Raw genomic sequence first — 21,961 nt, 5'->3', positions numbered from 1 at the left:
GAGTCCTGAGGTCATGCTGCAGTTGTATAAGACTCTGGTGCGGCCGCATCTGGAATATTGTGTGCAGTTTTGGTCGCCATACTATAGGAAGGATGTGGAGGCACTGGAACGGGTGCAGAGGAAGTTTACCAGGATGTTGCCTGGTATGGTAGGAAGATCCTATGAGGAAAGGCTGAGGCACTTGGGGTTGTTTTCATTGGAGAAAAGAAGGTTTAGGGGTGACTTGATAGAGGTGTACAAGATGATTAGGGGGTTAGATAGGGTTGACAGTGAGAACCTTTTTTCACGTATGGAGTCAGCTATTACAAGGGGGCATAGCTTTAAATTAAGGGGGGGTAGATATAGGACTGATGTTAGGGGTAGGTTCTTCACTCAGCGAGTCGTAAGTTCATGGAATGCCCTGCCAGTAGCAGTAGTGGACTCTCCCTCTTTATGGGTATTTAAGCGGGCATTGGATAGGTATATGGAGGATAGTGGGTTAGTGTAGGTTAGGTGGGCTTTGATCGGCGCAACATCGAGGGCCGAAGGGCCTGTACTGCGCTGTATTCTTCTATGTTCGATGTTCTATGTTAGCTAGAGCTGCTTAGGAGCATTTAGATTAGTAAGGTTGGGGGGTGGTGGGACTCAGGGAGATAGTGAGGAAAGAGGTCAGTATGAGACTAGTGCAGTTGGGAAAAGAAACAAGTGAAACAGTCAGGACCAGAAGGAACAAAGCAGAGAATGAGATAGGACTGATCAATTAAACTGCATTTACTTCAATGCAATAAGCCTAACAGGGAAGGCAGATGAACTCAGGGCATGGTTAGGAACATGGGACTGGGATATCATTACTCAGGGATGGACAGGACTAGTAATTTGATGTTCCAGGATACAAGTGCTACAGGAAGGATAGAAAGGTGGGGTGTGGGGGGGGGGGTGGTGGAGAGGTGCGTAAGAGAGGAGGGGGAGTGGTGTTTTGGACAAGGGATGACATTATGGCTGTATTTAGGGAGGATATTTCTAGGAATTCTAGGAATACATCCAGGGAAGTTATTTGGGAGAACTCAGAAATACGAAATGGATGATCACCTTACCGGGATTTTAGTGTAGACCCACCCCTGCTCCCCACCCCCCCACAACAATCAGCCAGAAATTGAATAACAAATTTGCAAAGAAATCTCAGTTATCTGTAAGAATAATGGGGTGGTTATGGTCAGGGATTTTAACTTTTCAAACATAAACTGGGACTGTCATAGTGTTAAGGGTTTAGAAGGAAAGGAATTTGTTAAGTATGCACAAGAAAATTATCTGATGCAGTACGTAGATGTACCTACTAGAGAAGGTGCAAATCTTGACCTACTCTTGGGAAATAAGGCAAGGCAGGTGACTGAGGTGTCAGTGGAGGAGTACTTTGGGACCAGCGAACATAATTCTATTAGTTGTAAAATAGTGATGAAAAAGGATAGACCAGATCCAAAAGTTGAAGTTCTAAATTGGAGGGAGGTTAATTTTCACCGTATTCGGTAAGAACTTCCAAAAGTTGATTGGGGGCAGATGTTCACAGGTGAAGGGACGGCTGAAAAATGGGAAGCCTTCAAAAATGAGATAACAGGAGTCCAGAGACAGTATATTTCTGTTAGGGTGAAAGGCAAGGTTGGTAGATTTAAGGATTGCTGGGTGACTAGAGATATTGATGTTTTGGTCAAGAAAAAAAAGGAAGCATATATCTGGTATAGACAGCAGAAATCAGGTGAATCCTTAGTGTATAAAGGCAGTAGGAGTATAGTGAAGAAGGAAATCAAGAGGGGTAAAAGGGGACATGAGATAGCCTTGGAAAATAGGGTTAAGGAGAATCCAAAGAGATTTTTAAAATACATTCAGGGACAAAAGGGTAACTAGGAAAAGAATAGGGCCCCTCAAAGATCTGCAAGGCAGCTTACATGTGGAACCGCAGGAGATGGGGGAGATTCTAAACGGGTATTTTGCATAGTGTTTACTGTGGAGAAGAATATGGAAGATATAGAATGTGGGCAATTAAATGGTGACATCTTGAGAAATGTCCATATTACCGAGGAAGTGGTACTGGATGTATTAAAACACATAAAGGTTGCTTAATCCCCAGGATCTGATCAGGTGTACTCTAAACCTCTGGAAAGCTAGGGAAGTGATTGCTGGGCCTCTTGCAGATATTTGTATCATCGATAGTCATAGGTGAAGTGCAGGGAGACTGGACGTTGGCTAACATGGTGTCACTGTTTAAGAAAGGTGGAAAGGAAAAGCCAGGGGACTATAGACCGGTGAGCCTGACATTGGTGGGGGACAAGTTGTTGAAGGGAATCCTGAGGGACACGATTTACATGTATTTGGAAAGGCAGGGACTGATTAGGGATAGTCAACATGGCTTTGTGCGTGGGAAATCATGTCTCACTAACTTAAATGAGTTTTTTGAAGAAATAACAAAGAGAATTGATGAGGGCAGAGTGGTTGACGAGATCTATATGGACTTCAGTAAAGCGTTCAGTAAAGCGTTCAGTAAAGGTTCCTCATAGGAGACTGGATAACAAAGTTAGATCACATGGAATACACGGAGAACTAGCCATTTGGATATAGATCTGGCTCAAAGGTAGAAGACAGAGGATGGTGGTGCAGGGTTGCTTTTCAGACTGGAGGCCTGTGACCAGTGGAGTGCCACAAGGATTAGTGCTGGGTCCACTGCTTTTTGTCATTTATATAAATGATTTGGATATGAACATAGGAGGTATAATTAGTAACTTTGCAGATGACACCAAAATTGGAGGTGTAGTGGACAATGAAGGACTTTACCTCAGAGTGCAATGGGATCTTGATTAGATGGGCCAATGGGCTGAGGAGTGGCAGATGGAATTTAATTTAGATAAATATGAGGTGCTGCATTTTGGAAAGGCAAATCAAGGAAGGACTTATACCCTTAATGGTAAGGTCCTGGGGAGTGTTGCTGAACAGAGAGACCTTGGAGTGCAGGTTCATAGCTCCTTGGAAATGGAGTTACAGGTAGATAGGATAGTGAAGAAGTCAGTTGGTACACTTTCCTTTATTGGTCAGAGTATTGAGATTGGGAGTTAGGAGAACATTGGTTAGGCAACTTTTGGAATATCGTATGCAATTCAAGTCTACCTCCTATCGGAAGGATGTTGTGAAACTTGAAAGGGTTCTGAGAAGATTTACAAAGATGTTGCCAGGTTTGGACGGTTTGAGCTATAATGAGAGACTGAGTAGGCTGGGGCTGTTTTCCCTCGAGCATCAAAGGCTGAGGGGTGACGTTGTAAATATTTATAAAATCATGAGGGGCATGATTTCCCTCAGGTGGGGAATCCAAAACTCGAGGGCATAGGTTTAGGGTAAGGGGGAAGATTTAAAGGGACCATGGGGCAACTTTTTCATGCGTGTATGGAATGAGCTGCCAGAGGAAGTGGTGGAGGCTGGTACTTTTACAATATTTAGAAGTCATCTGGATGGGTATATGAATAGGAAGATATTACAGGGATATGGTCCAGGTGTTGGCAAATAGGACTAGATTAGGTTAGAATATCTGGTTGGCATAGACAAGTTGGACGGAAGGGTCTTTTTCTGTGACTCTGAGTTAAGATGGCAATTGAGAATGTTTGTTCAATAAAATTCTGAGTCCTTTAGCAGGGCTATTGTACAACAATATTCAGTGGAGCTGAGTAAGTGTATGGGAATGTAGAAAGACCAGAGCAGAAGAAGAACATTTAGCCCTTCAATCCTATTCTGGCATTCAATTTGAACAGAGAAAATCCATAAGTTCTCTGGTGACACCAAGTTAGATCTGATGAAAGATCACTGGTATTGAAATATTGACCCTGCTTTCTCTGGACAGATGCTGCCAGATCTGCTGAGTTTCTCCAGCAATTTTTATCTTTGTTTCAGATTTGCAATATCTGCAGTTCTTGGCTTTATTATTATTATTATTATCCAAGTTAGTATCACAATAGGTTGTGTGGGTGGGAAAGGAATCTACTCTATTTCTTACCAGAGAATGCTACCTCTTTCAGCTACAGCAATCCGCTGGATCCAGCTTGAGTTTAAAAAATGGAGCAAGGTAATTTTCCTCTCCATCACCCCCCAACCCAGATCTACGTTTTGTTGGACTAACATGATTTCCTCCCACATATAAAGGACCTCATACAATCACAATGCTCACAGGATCCTAATGATATTTTAAATGCTTGCATGACAATTGCTACAGCATTGAACCTGCTGTGAAAGAACACATCCAAGTCTTGGCAGTGGCCAGTCTTGAACTTTCTTTTGTGGGGCCAAGAACAGAACAAGTTACATAAGGAGCGTCTGGACTTCGAAGTCTTTGCTACCTTTCCTCTCTGTCACTCACAATGTGATGGTCAAGAAGGCGCAACAATGCCTCCTCTTTGGCATATCCATAACAAACTGCACCAATGTTTACAGATACACCATAGAAAACATTCTGCCTGGATGCATCATGGCTTGGTACAGCAATTGCTCTGCCCAGGATCATAAGAAATTACAGAAAATTGTGAGCACAGTCCAAACAAGCCAACCTTCTGTCCATTGACTCCATCTACACATCTCATTGCCACAGAAACACAGCCAACATCAAAGACCCCTCCCACCCCAGTCTTAATCTCTTCTGACAGCTTAAATATACGTATGAACAACATCCAAGAACAGCTTCTTCCCTGCTGTTATTTGACATCTGAATGGACCTTTTAAATTTCAAATCTAATGTTGATCTTTTTGTACTCCTTCTTTGCAGCCGTAGCTTTGTATTCCTTGCTATGTTCTGTTACCCCATGATCTGTATGTCCTTGTAGTTATGATGTGCTGCACTGTATGCAAAACAAAACGTTTAGCTGTATTTAGATACACGTGATAATAATAACAAAGTAAAATCAAAATTCTCCTCACCCTACCCTATTGAGACCCTGCCAAACATTCCTGGATAAAGTAGGTATGTTAAGTGACTAAAGGTTTCTGCTGACGTTGTCAAACTAACTTCTATAGGTTCGTGCCAAAATAATTGGTGATTGTACAATTGTGTATAAATATAAATAAATAATTGTTTTATAATAATCACATTTTAAATATTATTTGTCACATAGCTTTCTGAACTTTATGAGAAGATGACATTGCTTCAAGTTTGTCATATTAGTTGTTTAGTGCCCTAAAGCTGATCATCCATTCACAACATTAACTTGTTTTTGTTCCAGATATTAGACAATCAATATTTCTTTTTCTCATTTGTCAACTGTGGTTCAGGGTAATCTCTAAATCAGAAGATTGTAGATTAATGACCCACCCCATGACCTTGGGCACTTATTTCTCAGCTGATACTCCAGTGATGGGTACCACATTGGTCAGATACACTGTCTTCTGGATTAGACTTCAAATGTTGGCCATGCCTCCCCTCTCGGATCAGCCTACAAAATCATATGGTGCTATCGCAAAAATGAGCAAAGAAGGATATAGGTTGGCATTGTGGGTTTGAGGGGCCATAGTTGGTGAGTGCTGGATGGGAGTTGGCATGGCTGGAGCTTGGAGAATATTGTGGGGGTGTGATGGATAAGGGCTGGATCTAATTTTGTTGCTTTGTTTTCAAATCTTCCAGAAATTGACAGTACGTCAAGATAGAATTCCAGCCCACCTTCCACACTATATGTAGGGTCAGCCACCATGATTCTCATTAAACCTGATCCTCCTGGAAAAGAAAATCTGTGTTCCAGGGTACTTTTTTCAAACATCAGTTTTGTGGAGGCAGGAATTGTTCCAACTCTGCACTGCCAGCCAAGAGCAAAGCAAAGGCCCAATGAGGGTAACATAAGAAACTAGTTTGGGAAACAGTACATTACATTGCTTTGTACTTGTAAGTTTGGGGCAGAGAGTACAATGAGATGTGCGTAGGCTTGAGGGAGAGATTCCATGTGCTATATGTGCAAGTTTTGAGGGAGAGATTACAATGTAATATTTATGTAGGTTTGAGGGAGAGATTACAATGCAATGTCTGTGTAAATTGGAGGGAGAGATTACAAACCTGGGATTTGGTGCTCAACGGACTAAGTATAGGAAGAATGTGTCCAGTGGTGACTCTCCATCCCCACTAAGCCCACTAGAGCAAACACTAATCAGGTAACTAGGAGCTGATAGTGAGCAGCTTGGCAAATCATGTGCTTTGATGCTAAAATCCTGTCCTAACTAGATTGGCTACAAGTTGCTGCAGAATGTTGGTAGCTTCTGTGACCTAGAGATTGCTACTAGAGATCTGAGCTTCAGGAGCTAGTGAGAATGTGGCCATTTTGTGCGCTTGGGGATCATGGTGAGATCATAAACAATTGCATAGGAGTGTGTTTCATTGACCGCCCACTAGCATTCCATACCTATCCCTAAATAGCCCTATTGGGGTAAATAAAAAAATCCCACCCCAAACTGAGAAAAACAGGTCAAACTCTGTTTCCATTTTCTGTGACTGCTAGGAAGGCAGATTAATCAGGCAACTGGCAAACAAAGCTTTTTGCTGACCATAAATTGACCTTCTGACTCACTGCATAATTACGAGGTGGTGAGAAGGGGATGATTATATCTTCAATGCCTATTTACTTCCCCTTCATATCACTTTGCTCAGCAACAATCAGGGAAGGGAAAATTGTGCTCAAGATACTATGGAGATTTGGGTGGAGAGATTTTAATATACCACTTGCATGTGTTTGGCGAGAAATTACAATATGCTGTTTGGGAACATATTCATGAAAAATCTCTTCAGTTGCTGTGTTAGTTGAGGAAGTAGCAAGTGGGTCAATGCGACTAACATGTTTGACATAGCCTCTATGGAGTTAGATAAAGCTTTTGACAAAGTCCGAACATGACAGCATGGTCTGATGATTAAAATCTCATGAGTTCCAAAGGAACGTAGTAGGAAATAAAGGTGCCAGTCATTTCATGCTTGGAAATTTGTTTCCAGTGGGGACTTACGGGGCTCAGTCCAGAGTCTTCATATTCTTGCTCTGTATCAGTAACTATTTCAATGCTTAAGAAGTTTACACACGATATATCAATGGACAATGTGGTTAAAAGCGGGAAAGAAACTGCGGGAAGATATTAATGAATGAGAATAGAGTCAGTAAGGCAAGGTACATACTTTGATTATTTACTATAGTTTGATGGGTCAGTTTTTAATCAATGTGTGCAAGAGGGTTTCCTGACATAGTATGTAGGTAAACTAACAAGGGGCGAGGCCATATTGGATTTGATACTGGATAATGAATCCGGGCAGGTGTTAGATTTGGAGGTAGGTGAGCACTTTGGTGATAGTGACCACCAATTTGGTTATGTTTACTTTAGTGTTGGAAAGGGATAAGTATATAATGCAGGGCAAAAGTTATTGCTGGGGGAAAGGCAATTATGATGTGATTAGGCAAGTTTTAGGATGCATAGGATGGGGAAGGAAACTACAGGGGTTTGGCACAATTGAAATGTGGAGCTTATTCAAGGAACAGCTACTGCATGTCCTAGATAAGGACAGGGAGGAAGTGGTCGAGCGAGGGAACTGTGGTTTACTAAAGAAGTTGAATGTCTTGTCAAGAGGAAGAAGGCGGCTTATGTTCTGATGAGACGAGAAGGCTCAGTTAGGGTGCTTGAAAGTTACAAGTTAGCAATGAAAGAACAAAGAGAGAGCTCAGAAGAGCCAGCAGGGGACATGAGAAGTTGGTGGCAGGTAGGATCAAGGAAAACCCTAAAGCTTTGTATAGGTATATCAGGAATAAAAGAATTACTAGAGTAAGATTAGGGCCAATCAAGGACAGGAGAGAGAAATTGTGCGTGGAGTCCGAGGAGATAGAGGAAGCGCTAAGTGAATACTTTTCATCAGAGTACTGAGATACAGGCTACTAGACTTGACGGGATTGAGGTTCGCAAGGAGAAGGTGTTAGCAATTCTGGAAAGTGTGAAAATAGATAAATCCAGGAGCTAGATGGGATTTAACCTAGAATTCTCTGGGAAGCTAGAGCGGAGATTGCAGAGCATTTGGTTTTGATCTTTATGTCATCATTGTCAACAGGAAAAGTGCCAGAAGACTGGAGGATAGCAAATGTTGTCCCCTTGTTCAAGAAGGGGAGCAGAGACAGCCCTGCTAATTATAGACCAATGAGCCTTACTTTGGTTATGGTTAAAGTGTTGGAAAAGGTTATAAGAAATAGGGTTTATAATCATCTAGAAAGGAATAAGTTGATTAGGGATAATCAACATGATTTTGTGAAAGGTATGTCATGTCTCACAAATGTTATTGAGTTATTTGAGAAAGTGGCCAAACAGGTGCATGAGGGTAAAGCGGTTGATGTTGTGTATATGGATTTCAGTAAGGCGTTTGATAAGGTTCCCAATGGTAGGCTATTGCACCAAAATGTGGATGCATGGGATTGAGGGTAATTTAGGGATTTGGATCAGGAATTGGATAGCTGATAAAAGACAGAGGGTGGTGTTTGATGGGAAATGTTCATCCTGGAGTTCAGTTACTAGTGGTGTACTGCAAGGATCTGTTTTGGGGCCACTGCTGTTTGTCATTTTTATAAATGACCTGGATGAAGGAGTAGAAGCTAGTAAATTTGCGGATGACACTAAGGTCAGTGGAGTTGTGGATAGTGCTGAAGGATGCTGCAAGTTACAGAGGGACGTAGATACGCTGCAAAACTGGACTGAGAGGTAACATATGAGGTGATTCACTTTGGAGGGAGCAGCTGGAATAAAGAGTACTGGCCTAATGGTAAGATTCTTGGTAGTGTGGATGAGCAGAGAGATCTCCATGTCGATGTACATAGATCCCTGAAAGTTGTCACCCAAGTTGATAGGGTTGTTAAGAAAGCTTAAGGTGTGTTAGCTTTTATTGGTAGAAGGATTGAATTTTAGAGCCATGAGGTCATGCTGCAGCTGTACAAAACTCTGCTGCGGCCGCACTTGGAGTATTGCATACAGTTCTGGTCGCTGCAGTATAAGAAGGATGTGGAAACTTTGGAAAGGGTGCAGAGGAGATTTACTAGAATTTGCCTGGTATGGAGGGAAGGTTTTAAGTGGAAAGATGGAGGGACTTGAGGCTGTTTTCAGTTAGAGAGAAGAAGGTTGAGACGTGGCTTAATTGAGACATATAAGATAATCAGAGGGTAAGATAGGGTGGACAGTGAGATCCCTTTTTCTGCGGACGGTGATGGCTAGCACAAGGGGATATACCTTTAAACTGAGGGGTGATAGATATTGGACAGATGTCAGAGATAGTTTCTTTAATCAGAGAGTAGGAAGGGCGTGGAACACCCTGCCTACAACTGTAGTAGACTCGCCAACTTTAAGGGCATTTAAATGGTCATTGGATAAACATATGGATGAAAATAGAATAGTGTAGGGTAGATGGGCTTCAGATTGGTATCACAGGTCGGTGCAACATCGAGAGCTGAAGGGCCTGTACTGTGCTGTAATGTTCTATGTTCTATTATCTATGGCACAGGATAGAGGGAGGTCGTGTTAGGACTATATATGTCATTAGTTAGATTGTAGCAAGAGTACTACATGTGCTTCTGGTCACTGCATTACAAGAAGGGTGAGGGAATAGAAGATTTACAAAGACATTGCTAAACAAATGGAAAAAACATAGTTATGAAGAAAAGTTGGCCATACTGGAGCTGTTTTCTATGGAATGAAGGAAGATAAGGGGATACTTTAGTGTTGTATAACTCTATGACAATGACTATTTAATTGAGCTGTATAAAATCATGAAGAGCTGAGAGAGAGCAGACAGGAAAGACCTACGTCCCTCAGTAGAGGAGTCGATAACCAGAGGGCATAAAGTAAAAGTAGTTGGTGGAAGAATCAGAATAGAATTGAAGATGAATTTTGTATCCAGAGTAAGGGTGGGATCTGGAAAGCTGTAAACTCTCAGAGCAAGTAAAATAAAAACATTTGGTTATGCATTTGAGGAGCGTATTAAATTAAATGCCTCTTATAACTGGGAATGATGCAGAGGCAAATGAATGGGAGGCAGTAAATGTGAATTTGTGAAGATCTTTAGTATTCCTGTATACAATAGAAGAAAAATATTAAAGATGCTGAAACTATGAAATAAATAAGAATGTGCTAGAAATACTTTAGCAGGTATAATAGCATCTGTGGAGAGAGACTGAGTTAGTTTCAAATTAAATATGACTCTCCCTCAGAACTTGAGTAATCTCAGTTATTGATAACTTGGCCTACAACAATGATGTTTAGTGATACCTTCGCAATTACAAATGCTAATATAAAAAAAACATTTAATATTTTCTTCTGATGGATCATAGAAGAACAGGTGTATCTGTGGCAGGTGTAACTCACCCTTATAATTTAAGTAAATGTTTGTCTATGTTGTCCTGCTTTTCAGTTCACTTTTAGAAGAGGACACCTTGCCTTTGAAAGTGTCTTTGAACCAGAGTAAGATGGGAGTAGTAAAAAACTGCCAGTTTTCTGCATCTCTTGGGAGCTCTCAAGATTTCAACAGTGAGACACACAGCTCAGCAGTGCTACAGGTATATTCAAAAATATCTTTACTACTGTCAAGCACACAGTTGCTTTGTGTTTGTGAGTAATATAATTAATTTCCACGTAGTCATACCCAGCAGAGTTTGTAAAATCAATTCTTTGTGAATCAATTTGTCATTATTATCAAGCAGACAAGTATGAGGTATTGAGCTTTTATATCCTTTAAGAATTGCTCATCATTTAGGGCTGTCCTATTGCGTTGATAATAATGAGTTAACATTTGCGTCTTATATGGTCAAATAAAAGTTTGCTAATGTTTAGACAGTTTTGGTTCAATTATGTTTACCTCTGATGTTTACATTCTTGGCATTAATGTTGTCATTATTTAAATTCTAATTTACATGTTCTCCCCCCTACCGTAGGGATTTAATACTCTGAGGAATAATGGTTTGCTCTGTGATGTCACTCTAGTGCCGGCGGATGGAGATGAAAGGTTTCCTGTTCACAGAGCCATGATGGCATCAACAAGTGATTATTTTAAGGCTATGTTCACAGGTATTTAGAATTTTTGTCAATCAATTGGGTAGTCAAACTCTGCTTTCATTATTTTTCAATAAAGTAAGATCAGCATACACCTAAACAATAAATTTCTGATCCATACCTTCCAGCAACCATGAGGTAAAATATCTGCCTTCTGTAATGGACCTTTAATTAAACAATTTCAATTAGATTTTTGCAAATCATCCAGCAAAATTATTTCAAGACAACCTAGGCAAAAAATGTATGGCCAAGCTACAATAATGTATTTCAGCTTCTCAATCAGCTGCTGTTCAGTCAGATGTTCAGAGAGAAATTTCTAGATGAGTAGGCTCAGTACCTGTCATTGTCAGGCAGACCCTCCCCCGATCTTACAGTAGTGAATGTCCCAGTCAGATGAGCCTTTCTTGAAGAACATTAACTCATCCTTTTTGAGGGCTTTCTGAAAATGAAACAATTTCAACACACACCTTACTTGTCGTTCCCACTCACCTGCTTGCTCCAAGTTAAAAATCACACAACACCAGATTATAGCCCAACATATTTATTTGGAAGTACTAGCTTTTGGAGCGCTGCTCTTTCATCAGGTAGCTGTGGAGCTGGATCATAAGGCACAGAATTTATAGCAAGAGATCACAATGTTATGCATGCAATTGACACAATATGCTCAACAAGCTTAGATTGCTGTTAAGGAGGAGAAAGTGACATCTCAGGTCAGACAATGCATTAAATGTGTGAGGTTAGAGTCTGTCTGTATCCCAACCTTGAGTCAGACTGGTTCTGTTTCCAAAGTAGGGATTCATAAAATGTTACTTGGATTGACTGCCTGCAGATTGTGTGTTTTTTGAACAAGATAGGATGTATCTGCAATTACAATTCTGCAAATGCACATTCACCCAATAGACTTGTGTGTGTGCATGCATGTGGGGGAGAACAGTTGGGGAGCACTTCAATAGTCAGGGGTAAACGGCCTTGATCTTCGGGTGACCATCCTCCAAGGCGGACTTTGGGATATGCAACGACGCAAAATGGCTGAGCAGAGGCTGATAGCCAAGTTCGGTACCCATGGGGATGGCCTCAATCAGGACCTTGTGTTCATGTCACACTACAGGTGACCCCACTGCACTATACACACTCTCTCTCTCTCTCTCACACATACACATATACACGCACACTCTTACATACACACACACTGATGCAGACCCTCTCTCTCTCTCTCCCTCTCTCTCTCACACACACGTACACAACGAGATGTGCGCACACACTCACATGCACGCTCATGCACACACTCATCCTCTCTCCCACACACACGCATACATTCCTACTTTCTCTCCACCTCACACGCACACACACACAAGTCTATGGGGTGAGTTTGCATTTGCAGAATTGTAATTGCAGATCCATCCTATCTTGTTCAAAAAGCACACAATTTGCAGGCGGTCAATCCATGTAACACTTTATAAATTCCTACTTTAGAAATAGAACCAGTCTGACTCAAGATTGGGATATAGACAGACTCTAATCTTAAATCTTTAATTCAATGTCTGGACTGAGATGTCACCTTTTTTTGTAAATTAAGTTATCTCAAGAATGTGACTTGAAAGAAGTTCTGGGATTTGCATATTAATGAATCGAAACTTGCAACCCATTCCAAAAGACGAAAGATTTAACAGCAATCTAGGTTTGTTCAATATATCATATCAGTCGCATGACACTGTGGTCTTTCTTTTGCTATAAATTCTGTGCCTTCTGACCCTTCTCTATAGATACTTGATGTGCTTCCAAATAAGCCTGTTGGACTATAACCTGGTGTTGTGTGATTTTTAACTTTGTCCATCCCAGCGGCACCTCCACATCACTGCTTGTTCTAGGATCTCTGTTTCTTTTTCTATTGTTTTACTCACCTTCAGTTCTTCTAGTGACGTTGCATTGACTAATACAGATCATCCATCCGTTTTTTATCCCTTTCTATAGTGTAAAAGAAAAATCAGCTCATGATCTATTAAACTCATTAGATGTTAACTTGTATTAGGAATTAGTATAATTCAAGAGAAAATGTCTGACTTTCCTTTGGGGGTGGCCGTACAGTGTGTTGCTGTAACTCAAACATTAAACCCATTCAATCTCTTCAGGCACATAAGGAAATATTTTGCACATACATGCCATCAGGGATTAATGGCCTGATGCTCAGGCCCCATGGTGAAATTGACAGTCTGTTCCTCCATGAATGGACACCAGAGTATCCGGCATGCACAGGAACATAGTCTGCTAGCATAATATGTACACTCAACAGTATCTGTGTCCACCTGTTCCCTATAAATTATATGCTCTCATCTGACTTATCAGTGAAAGGCACTGTGATGCTTGATTCCAATTGCTGATATTAAAGAAGATCATGACTGTTATGGCCTTGTTCTTTCTAATCTGCTTTATTCAATTTTATAAAGCAGTTCATCTATTTTTCTTTTGTAGTTCCAAGAAAAGGCCAGTATTTTGTATTTTATGTCAGCAATTACAATTCATTCTTCTGCGTCTTACAAGATTGAAGGAACCAGGATCTCTTTACTTTTCAGTGCTGTTTCTAAGGAGAGATTACAGATTAAATTTGTGAGACTATGGCAAGTTAATAAGTACATGCCCTAGCTTTTGGAACCATTGTATATCTCACCTCTAGTTCAATTGCTCTTTAGGTGGCATGAAAGAACAGGAACTGATGTCAGTCAAGCTACATGGAGTAAGCAAAGTAGGACTGAAAAGTATCATAGAGTTCAGCTATACATCAAAGCTATCTCTCAATATGGACAATCTCCAGGATATCCTTGAAGCAGCCAGCTTCCTCCAGATTATGCCTATCATTGAGTTCTGCAAAGAGTTTCTAATTTCTCAGGTTTGTCTCACTACTACTTTGATGGCCCAACAAAATGATGGCTTCAACTTTTCAATTTACTTCAATAATGGGACTTTGTGTTGGAAAGGCCAATGTTGCAATGTTATCATTTTCCACGATCTATTACAGTGTGTGTCAGAGATTTGGGTTGATACTCAACTTCCAGGCTGGTTAATTTTGCCTTTGTCCATCTCCTTTGTTAGGAGCTTGATCACTCCCCCATCAGTGTTGAAATTTTGGATTACAAGCATGATTCCACCCTCAATAGAATTTTTGGTGTGTGTACGCTTTTTTGTAAAGGGGAGTTGTTCCTCACTTAAACAAACAAGTAAAGCCATACAACCAGCTAACAAGCTGCAATTTTTCAAATTTTTTTGCACGTGTTGGACAGATGTCTGAAATCTTTGTGTCATTTCTTTGTTTCTTTGATTTGTTCCTGTGGAAAAACTTAGCAAACTTTTTCGTCTGTTCACTTGTTCAGCTTTGCTCAATCTGAAGCGAAGATGTTGTTTCTGGATGTAGTACCAGGTTCATAAGCAATGAGATTACTTCTGCTTCAGTAAAATTGCAATACCGTAAAAGTGATTAATTTAAATTATCTCATGAATTTACCCACTGTATGAAATGGTTCTTTGCACTGTTGGATAAAATACGTTCAGTTTTGCCTAAGGCACTGAATGATGCATTTCATGTTCCAGTACACTATTAAAGAGCAAATGTAAACCTGAGTGCATTAACATTTCAAATAGAAAAGTCTCCCATGTATATTAACCCGCCAGAACAAAATGAAACTACAACATATTTCATGCACTTTTGAAGTTGAGGATATATTGAAATTTATGTCATTTGTTTCAATAAAGATGTGACTTCAGTCATTATAATTGATGGTAGAGCTGGAATGCACAGAAATCTTGCCACCCCCACCACACACACACACACACACACACACGCTGTTTGCTTTATGGATCAATACACTGATTAATTGTTTGTACAAATACACATTCTATAAAAGCATATCAAAAATCAGTAGAAATGTGGATTCACAACTGATGCTTAACATTGTGACATAGGAGCTTTGCACCTTAACATGACCTCACAATGAAATAAGATGCTGCATGGCTCATGACAGTGAGATGATGTAGAATTATGCTGGTCTTGAGCTATTGATGGCAGTTTGTGTGCAGTAAGTAACCATTCTTGAATTCACTTTCCAGATTTCATTTGAAAACTGCGTTGAAATTGGTCGCATTGCCAATGCATACCACTTGACAACAGTAGATGATTATATCAAAGACTGTGTACTGAAGAACTTCTCAACAATATTAAACAACAAGGAATTTATTTTGCTGTCATATGACCAGCTTGTCTTTGCACTTGGCAATGATGGTCTGAAGAATTGCACTGAGCTTCAGCTATTTAAAGCTGCCTGTCAGTGGCTGCAGCATGACGAATGTCGAATGCAGTTTGCTGCAAAACTGATGAAGCACATTCGCTTTCCCTTGATGTCACCAGAGGAGCTTCTTGAACATGTTCAGACGGTTGAGTTCATGCGGACTGATACCACTTGTGTTAACCTTCTACTTGAAGCTAGCAACTACCAGATGTTGCCCTACATGCAACCAATCATGCAATCCGAAAGGACTAGGATCCGTTCCAACTCCACACACCTGGTCACCCTGGGTGGTGTTCTCCGCCAGCAGCTTCTGGTGAGCAAGGAGCTGCGCTTGTTTGATGAGAACACGCAAATGTGGAAATCATTGGCTGCCATGGATGTGCCACGTTACCAGCATGGTGTAGCTGTAATTGGAAATTTCCTCTTTGTAGTTGGTGGGCAGAGCAACTATGACACAAAAGGAAAAACAGCTGTTGATACAACATATCGATATGATCCCCGCTACAACAAGTGGAAACAGATGGGCTCCTTAAATGAGAAAAGAACGTTCTTCCATTTAAGTGCTCTTGAGGGAAATCTGTATGCAGTGGGAGGCCGGAATGTTGCTGGAGAATTAGGTAAACGATGATCTATCTATATCCTCTTATTACTCGGTTGGACCTTTGGAAAACATGTTACTGTTAAAGCAGAGGAAAATGAATATAAATTCCATCTGTCAATCTTAGCTGCAGGTTGCAAATTGCAATTGTAAATTGGAACTGTCAAGAATACCTCCTGTAGTTTAGATTGATCCCGACTTACTTCTTCAAAAAAGTGTGATTAAAATTATCACCTCCTCTTCATTCTAATATCGCCAGAGTTCAGATGGAAAAAAGCAAGCAATTTTATTCTCTCTCTGGACAGATTGCAACTGGACAGAGCTGCGACTGAGTTTCTTGAGGGATGTTTTGCTCATGCTTTAAGCTTTACTTTAAACTAACTCAGCAATGTTTTGGGAACCAAGAAAGAAAATTAGAAAGGGATACCAGGCTTCACAAAATACTAGGAGAGAGAGTAATACTCGTGTGGAAAATAGAACAACAACTGGCAATGTTGGTGTAAGTGAAAAAGTACTGAAGTCTACATCAGGGTTACTGCACATAAAAATGTGGATGCACAGGGTTTAGTCAATAAAATTGGCAAGTTACAGGCACAGAGTGACAATAACAGAGACCTGAATTAAGAAAGGGAAGGGTTGGATGCCAAATAATCTTGGATACAAGATGTTAGCTAATGATAGGAAAGGAGGAGGAGGACAATATTTGTCAGGGAGCATACTGAAGGGCTGAAGAAAGAAGTATTCCCAGGAGTTTTAGGAAAGTTTCAATCTGGTTAGAGGTAGGGAATAAAAAGCGCACAATTACATTGCTTGATGTAGTTTGTAGGCCACCAAGTAGTGGAAAGGGATTAGAGGAATACATTTGCAAGGAAATGACAAAGAGATGTCAACATTATAGAGTAGTTAAAATGAGGTCTTTAACTACCTGAATGTCGACTTGGACAGTAGTAGTGTAAAGGATGGAGAAGGCCTATCATTCCTTGACTGTGTTCAGTTGAATTTCCTACAACAGTATGTGTCCAGTCCAACAAGAATGGATGCATTGTTTGACCTGATTCTTAGAAATGACCTGGGTCAAGCAGACCTGAGTGTCAGTGGGGAATCATTTAGGAAACAGTGATCACTGCATTGTAATATTCAAGATGATGATGGAAAATGACAAAAGACAAGCCAGAGTAGGAATAATAAAGGGGGAGAATTGATGCCCCCTTTGACCAGGCTGCTTTGTCCTGAATGGTGTCAAGCTTCCTGAGTATTGTTGGAGCTGCACTCATCCAGGCAAAAGGGGGGTATTCCATTAAACTACTGACTTCTGACATGTAGATGGTGGACAGACTTTGAGGAGTCAGGAGGTGAGTTACTCATCACCGTATTTGTCACCACTTACCTGCTCCCTCCATGTCACATTGAGACAGACAAGCCGAATTAGGATGCTCAGGTAGAGTTGTAGAGTCATAGAGTCTTAGAGCTATACAACTTGGAACAGACCCTTCCGTCAAATTCATTCATACCAACCAGATATCCTAAACTAATCTAGTCCCATTTGCCAGCACTTGGCCCATATCCCTCTAAATCCTTCCTATTCATATACCCATCCAGATGCTTTTTAAATGTTGCAATTGTACCAGCCTCCACCACATCCTCTGGCAGCTCATTCCATACACGCACGATCTTTTGAATGAAAATGTTGCCCCTTAGGCCCCTTTTTAATCTTTCCACTCTCACTGTAAACCTATGCCCTCTAATTCTGGGTTACCCTACCCTTGGAAAAAAGACCTTGTCTATTTATCCTATCCATGCCCTCATGATTTTATAAACCTCTATAAAGTCACCCCTCAGAGTCTCACACTCAGGGGAAAATAGCAGCAGCCTTATTCAGTCTCTCCCTATAGCTCGCCAGAATGCCAGACATTCATTACCCTTATAAATCTTTTATTGGGAGCTCATGCTGTCATGGCAATCAAAATAAACTGTATAAGGATACCCTGAAGGCTTTACTTAGTTTTGACCTTGACTTTGAGTTCTGGGAGAACCTTCCCAGCATTGTTACACCTTTGAAAGAAAATCCACATCAGTAGTTGAGAGCAAATATGAGGAGAGCAATGGCAAGCCAGAGTCATTTGTTATGTCCTGTCTTATTTGTAGAAGAATTCTTAGGGTGCAGTCAAGCATGTACCACCTTGAACCCTAGCAAACATCTCAAGATGATTAACACGGTCATCTTCACCTCAAAGGGTGAACAATAGGTTTGGCATTTTATCACTGGTTTCTTGTCAGAAGCACTGGTGATGTGATACACAAAATCTTCAAAGCATTCAACCATCTGTCAAAATACATTGGATACTTCGAGATCAGATCCATACTTCCAGTAGGAGGACACTTTCAAAGGTACTACTTTCAAATCTCGGAGCTGTCTTCATTGCCTTATAATTGACTGAGATCAACTGCAGCCTCGTCGCAATTGCTCTATATTACAGAACTATTTCTTGTGAGTTTCCTGCTACCATCTTTTCCCTTGTGTATCCCCTTGATTTGAGTTGTTCCTTTTTATTAAATATCAGTTCTCTATAGGCTATTAGTGTGACTTTGCTCAATTATAGAGCATCTGTCTTCAAGGAACCATCATCTTTCAAATTTTCAGGAATGATCTTCTGGTGTTGCTTGAATGGAATAATTGTTATTCTGAGCTCTTGTTATGGCTTTAAGAGGTGTATTTTGTGCTGGTTTTTATTTTAAGATGAAACATTGAGAAAGAGGGGCCGAACTGCTCAAAGCCAATAAAGTAAACAGCTTGTGAAGGCTTGGGTTTCTTTTTAAAGGTTGGGTGGGATGAAGCTTCCTCAGAACCAGGAGCTGAGTTGATTACATTAGCAGGTAGGGCATTCCATGCCCTTACCACACTCTGCATAAAGAACCTGCGTCTGACATAAATCTTAAATCTATCACCCCTCAATTTGTAATTATGCCCCCTTGTACACACTGACATCATCATCCTAGGAAAAAGACTTTCACTGTCTACCCTGTCTAATCCTTCGATCATCTTGTATGTCTCTATCAAATCTCCTCTTAGCCTTCTTCTTGTCAATAAGAACAGGTTCAAGTCTCTCAGCCTTTCCTCATAAGACCTTCGCTCCAGACCAGGCAACATCCTGGTAAATCTCACTGCACCTTTTCCAATGCTTCCACATCCTTCCCAAAATATGGGGACCAGAACTGTACACAGTATTCCAAGTGTGGCCGCACCAGCGTTTTGTCTAGTTGCAGCATGATATTGCGGTTCCAGAACTCAATCCCTCTACGGATGAAACCTAACACACCGTATGCCTTCTTAACAGCACTATCAACCTGGGTAGCAACTTTTAGGGATCTATGTACATGGATTCCAAGATCCCTCTGCACATCCACACTACCAAGGATCTTTCCATAGACCCAGTACTCTGCTTTCCTGCTGTGCTTCCCAAAGTGTATCACCTCACATTTAGCTGCATTGAACTCCATTTGCCACCTGTCATCCCAATTCTGCAGTTTATCCAAGTCCCCCTGCAACCTGTAACATTCTTCCACACTGTCCACTACTCCACCAACTTTAGTGTCGTCTGCAAATGTACTAATCCATCCACCTGTGCCTGCATCTAAGTCATTTATCAAAATGATAAACAGCAGTGGTCCCAAAACAGATGCTTGTGGCACACCGCTAGTAACCGGACTCCAGACTGAATATTTTCCATCAACCACCACTCGCTGCCTTCTTTCAGAAAGCCAGTTTCTAATCCAAACTGCTAAATCACCCTCAATCCCATGCCTCTGCATTTCCTCCAACAGCCTACCATATGGAACCTTATTAACGGCTTTACTGAAATCGATATATATCACATCAACTGCCCTACCCTCATCCACATGTTTGGTCACCTTCTCAAAAAATTCAATGAGGTTTGTGAGACACGACCTGCCCTTGACGAAACCATGTTGACTATCTGAAATCAAATTGTTGCTTGCTAGATTATTATAAATGTTATCTCTTATACTCCTTCCCAAACCCTTTCCTACAACAGAAGTAAGGCTCACTGGTCTACAATTACCTGGGTCATCTCTACTGCTCTTCTTGAACAAGGGCACAACATTTGCAGTCCTCTGGTACCAAACCTGTAGACAATGACAACTCAAGTACCAAAGCCAAAGGCTCTGTTATCTCCTCCCTAGCTTCCTCGAGAATCCTTGGATAAATCCCATCCAGCCCAGGGGACTTACCTTTAAAATAAGAAAAAGTTCTAAATACATTTTGAGTGGGTGTGGTCTGATCCATAACACATCTCATAGTGTCATAGAGGTGTACAGCATGGAAACAGATGTCCAACTCATCCATGCCGACCAGATATCCTAACCTCATCTTGTCCCATTTGCCAGCACTTGGCCCATATCCCTCTCAACGCTTCCTATACATATACCCATCCAGATGCCTTTTAAATGCTGTAACTGTATCAGCCTCCACCACTTCCTCTGGCAGCTCATACTGTACATGCACCCCCCTCTGTGTGAAAAAGTTGCGTCTTAGGTCCCTTTTATATATTTCCCCCCTCACCATAAACCCTCTAGTTCTGAATTCCCCAACCCCTGGAAAAGATCTTATCTATTCATCCTATTCATGCCCCTCATGATTTTATAAACCTCTGTAAGGTCACCCCTCAGCTTCCGATGCTCCAGGGAAAACAGCTCCAGCCTATTCAGCCTCTCCCTGTAGCTCAAATCCTCCAACCCTGGCAATGTCCTTGTAAATCTTTTCTTAACCCTTTCAAGTTTCACAACATCCTTCCGATAGGAAGGAGATCAGACTTTCATGCAGTATTTCAAAAGTGGCCTAACCAATGTCCTGTACAGCTGCAACATAACCTTCCAACTCCTATACTCAATGCTCTGACCAATAAAGGCAAGCATTATAAACACCTTCTTCACTATCCTATCTTCCTATGACTCTACTTTCAAGGAACTATGAATCTATACTCCAAGGTCTCTTTGTTCAGCAACACTCTCCAGGACTTTACTATTAATTGCATAGGTCCTGCTCTCATTTGCTTTTCCAAAATGCAGCACCTCGCATTTATCTAAATTAAACTCTATCTGCCACTCCTCATCACATTGGCCCACCTGATCAAGATCCTCTTGCACTCTGAGGTAACCTTCTTCGCTGTCCACTACACCTCCAATTTTGGTATCATCTGCAAACGTACTAACTATACCTCCTACGTTCACACCCATATCAAGTTTCAGCTTCAAATTTACAGTTGTAGACTGATTTCTCATATTTTACCTGATCTGAATAGTTGTGACATTTATTTTCTCTCTGGGAACTGACCCATCCAGATATTTCATGCACTTTGATGGGTCCTATGTCTATTCTGCTCTTCAACACATTTCCCAGAGTATCAGTGGTTTGCTTTACTTTTCCTTCTTATTCACCCTGTTCCTCTGCCTCTGGCACCCACTTTACTATCATTTTTCTTCCTTTTGCATATATTTTGCCAGCGATTGATACTAGAAACTTCTGATTTTGTACTACATACGCTAAGGAATATCACTTTTAATTGCGGAATTTAGTTTGAATATGATTGGAACACTTTATTCAGGAGCTGGGAGACAGCTGTAGTAGTTATACTTTAAAGACTAATCTATATTTATTTAATAATATTAGGGCTAGGAATGAGAAAATTTAACAGTGGATAACCCATCTTTGAGCTTTCAGTAAGGACATGAATTCTACAGTTACTCCAATAACAGTTTAAAATATTCATGCAATTTCCAGAGCAAGGAAGTCAAACACCTATTCGACTTTCTTGGCTGAGAGCTCAGACATCCATTAGTTTGTTGAAACAGCTGCAGCCAAGAGAAAATAAAATACTGACTGGACAGCTTTCTTTCTTAAACTGGTTGGTGTATTTAATGGGGTGACAAGTGCTTGCAGTTTCTACTATTGCTATTATATATCCCTGGTTGCTTCAAGATTGTGTAAGGCTGTAGTAAAAGCAGCTTTTAAATAAAATTATGAATG

General features: G+C 40.8%; 1 protein-coding gene across 4 annotated transcripts in view; it reads left to right on the top strand.

The window, feature by feature from the left end:
* LOC140486297 (kelch-like protein 13) overlaps positions 1-21,961 on the top strand; it is a 77,428-nt gene that overhangs the window by 48,863 nt on the left and 6,604 nt on the right. For 3 of the 4 annotated variants that reach the window (XM_072585243.1, XM_072585241.1, XM_072585242.1), the window contains 4 exons: positions 10,406-10,550; positions 10,926-11,058; positions 13,731-13,927; positions 15,142-15,937. In XM_072585243.1, coding sequence (XP_072441344.1) covers positions 10,461-10,550; positions 10,926-11,058; positions 13,731-13,927; positions 15,142-15,937 — 1,216 coding nt within the window. In that variant the 5' untranslated portion in view covers positions 10,406-10,460. Of the gene's footprint in view, positions 1-10,405; positions 10,551-10,925; positions 11,059-13,730; positions 13,928-15,141; positions 15,938-21,961 lie in introns of those variants that run through there. The other variant, XM_072585244.1, reaches the window with a different exon arrangement.

Source organism: Chiloscyllium punctatum, chromosome 15 (assembly GCF_047496795.1).
Source record: "Chiloscyllium punctatum isolate Juve2018m chromosome 15, sChiPun1.3, whole genome shotgun sequence".
In the NCBI taxonomy this organism is placed as follows: Eukaryota; Metazoa; Chordata; class Chondrichthyes; order Orectolobiformes; family Hemiscylliidae; genus Chiloscyllium; species Chiloscyllium punctatum.
Note: the sequence above shows the minus strand (reverse complement) of the source record. Positions and strands in the feature narration are given on the sequence as shown.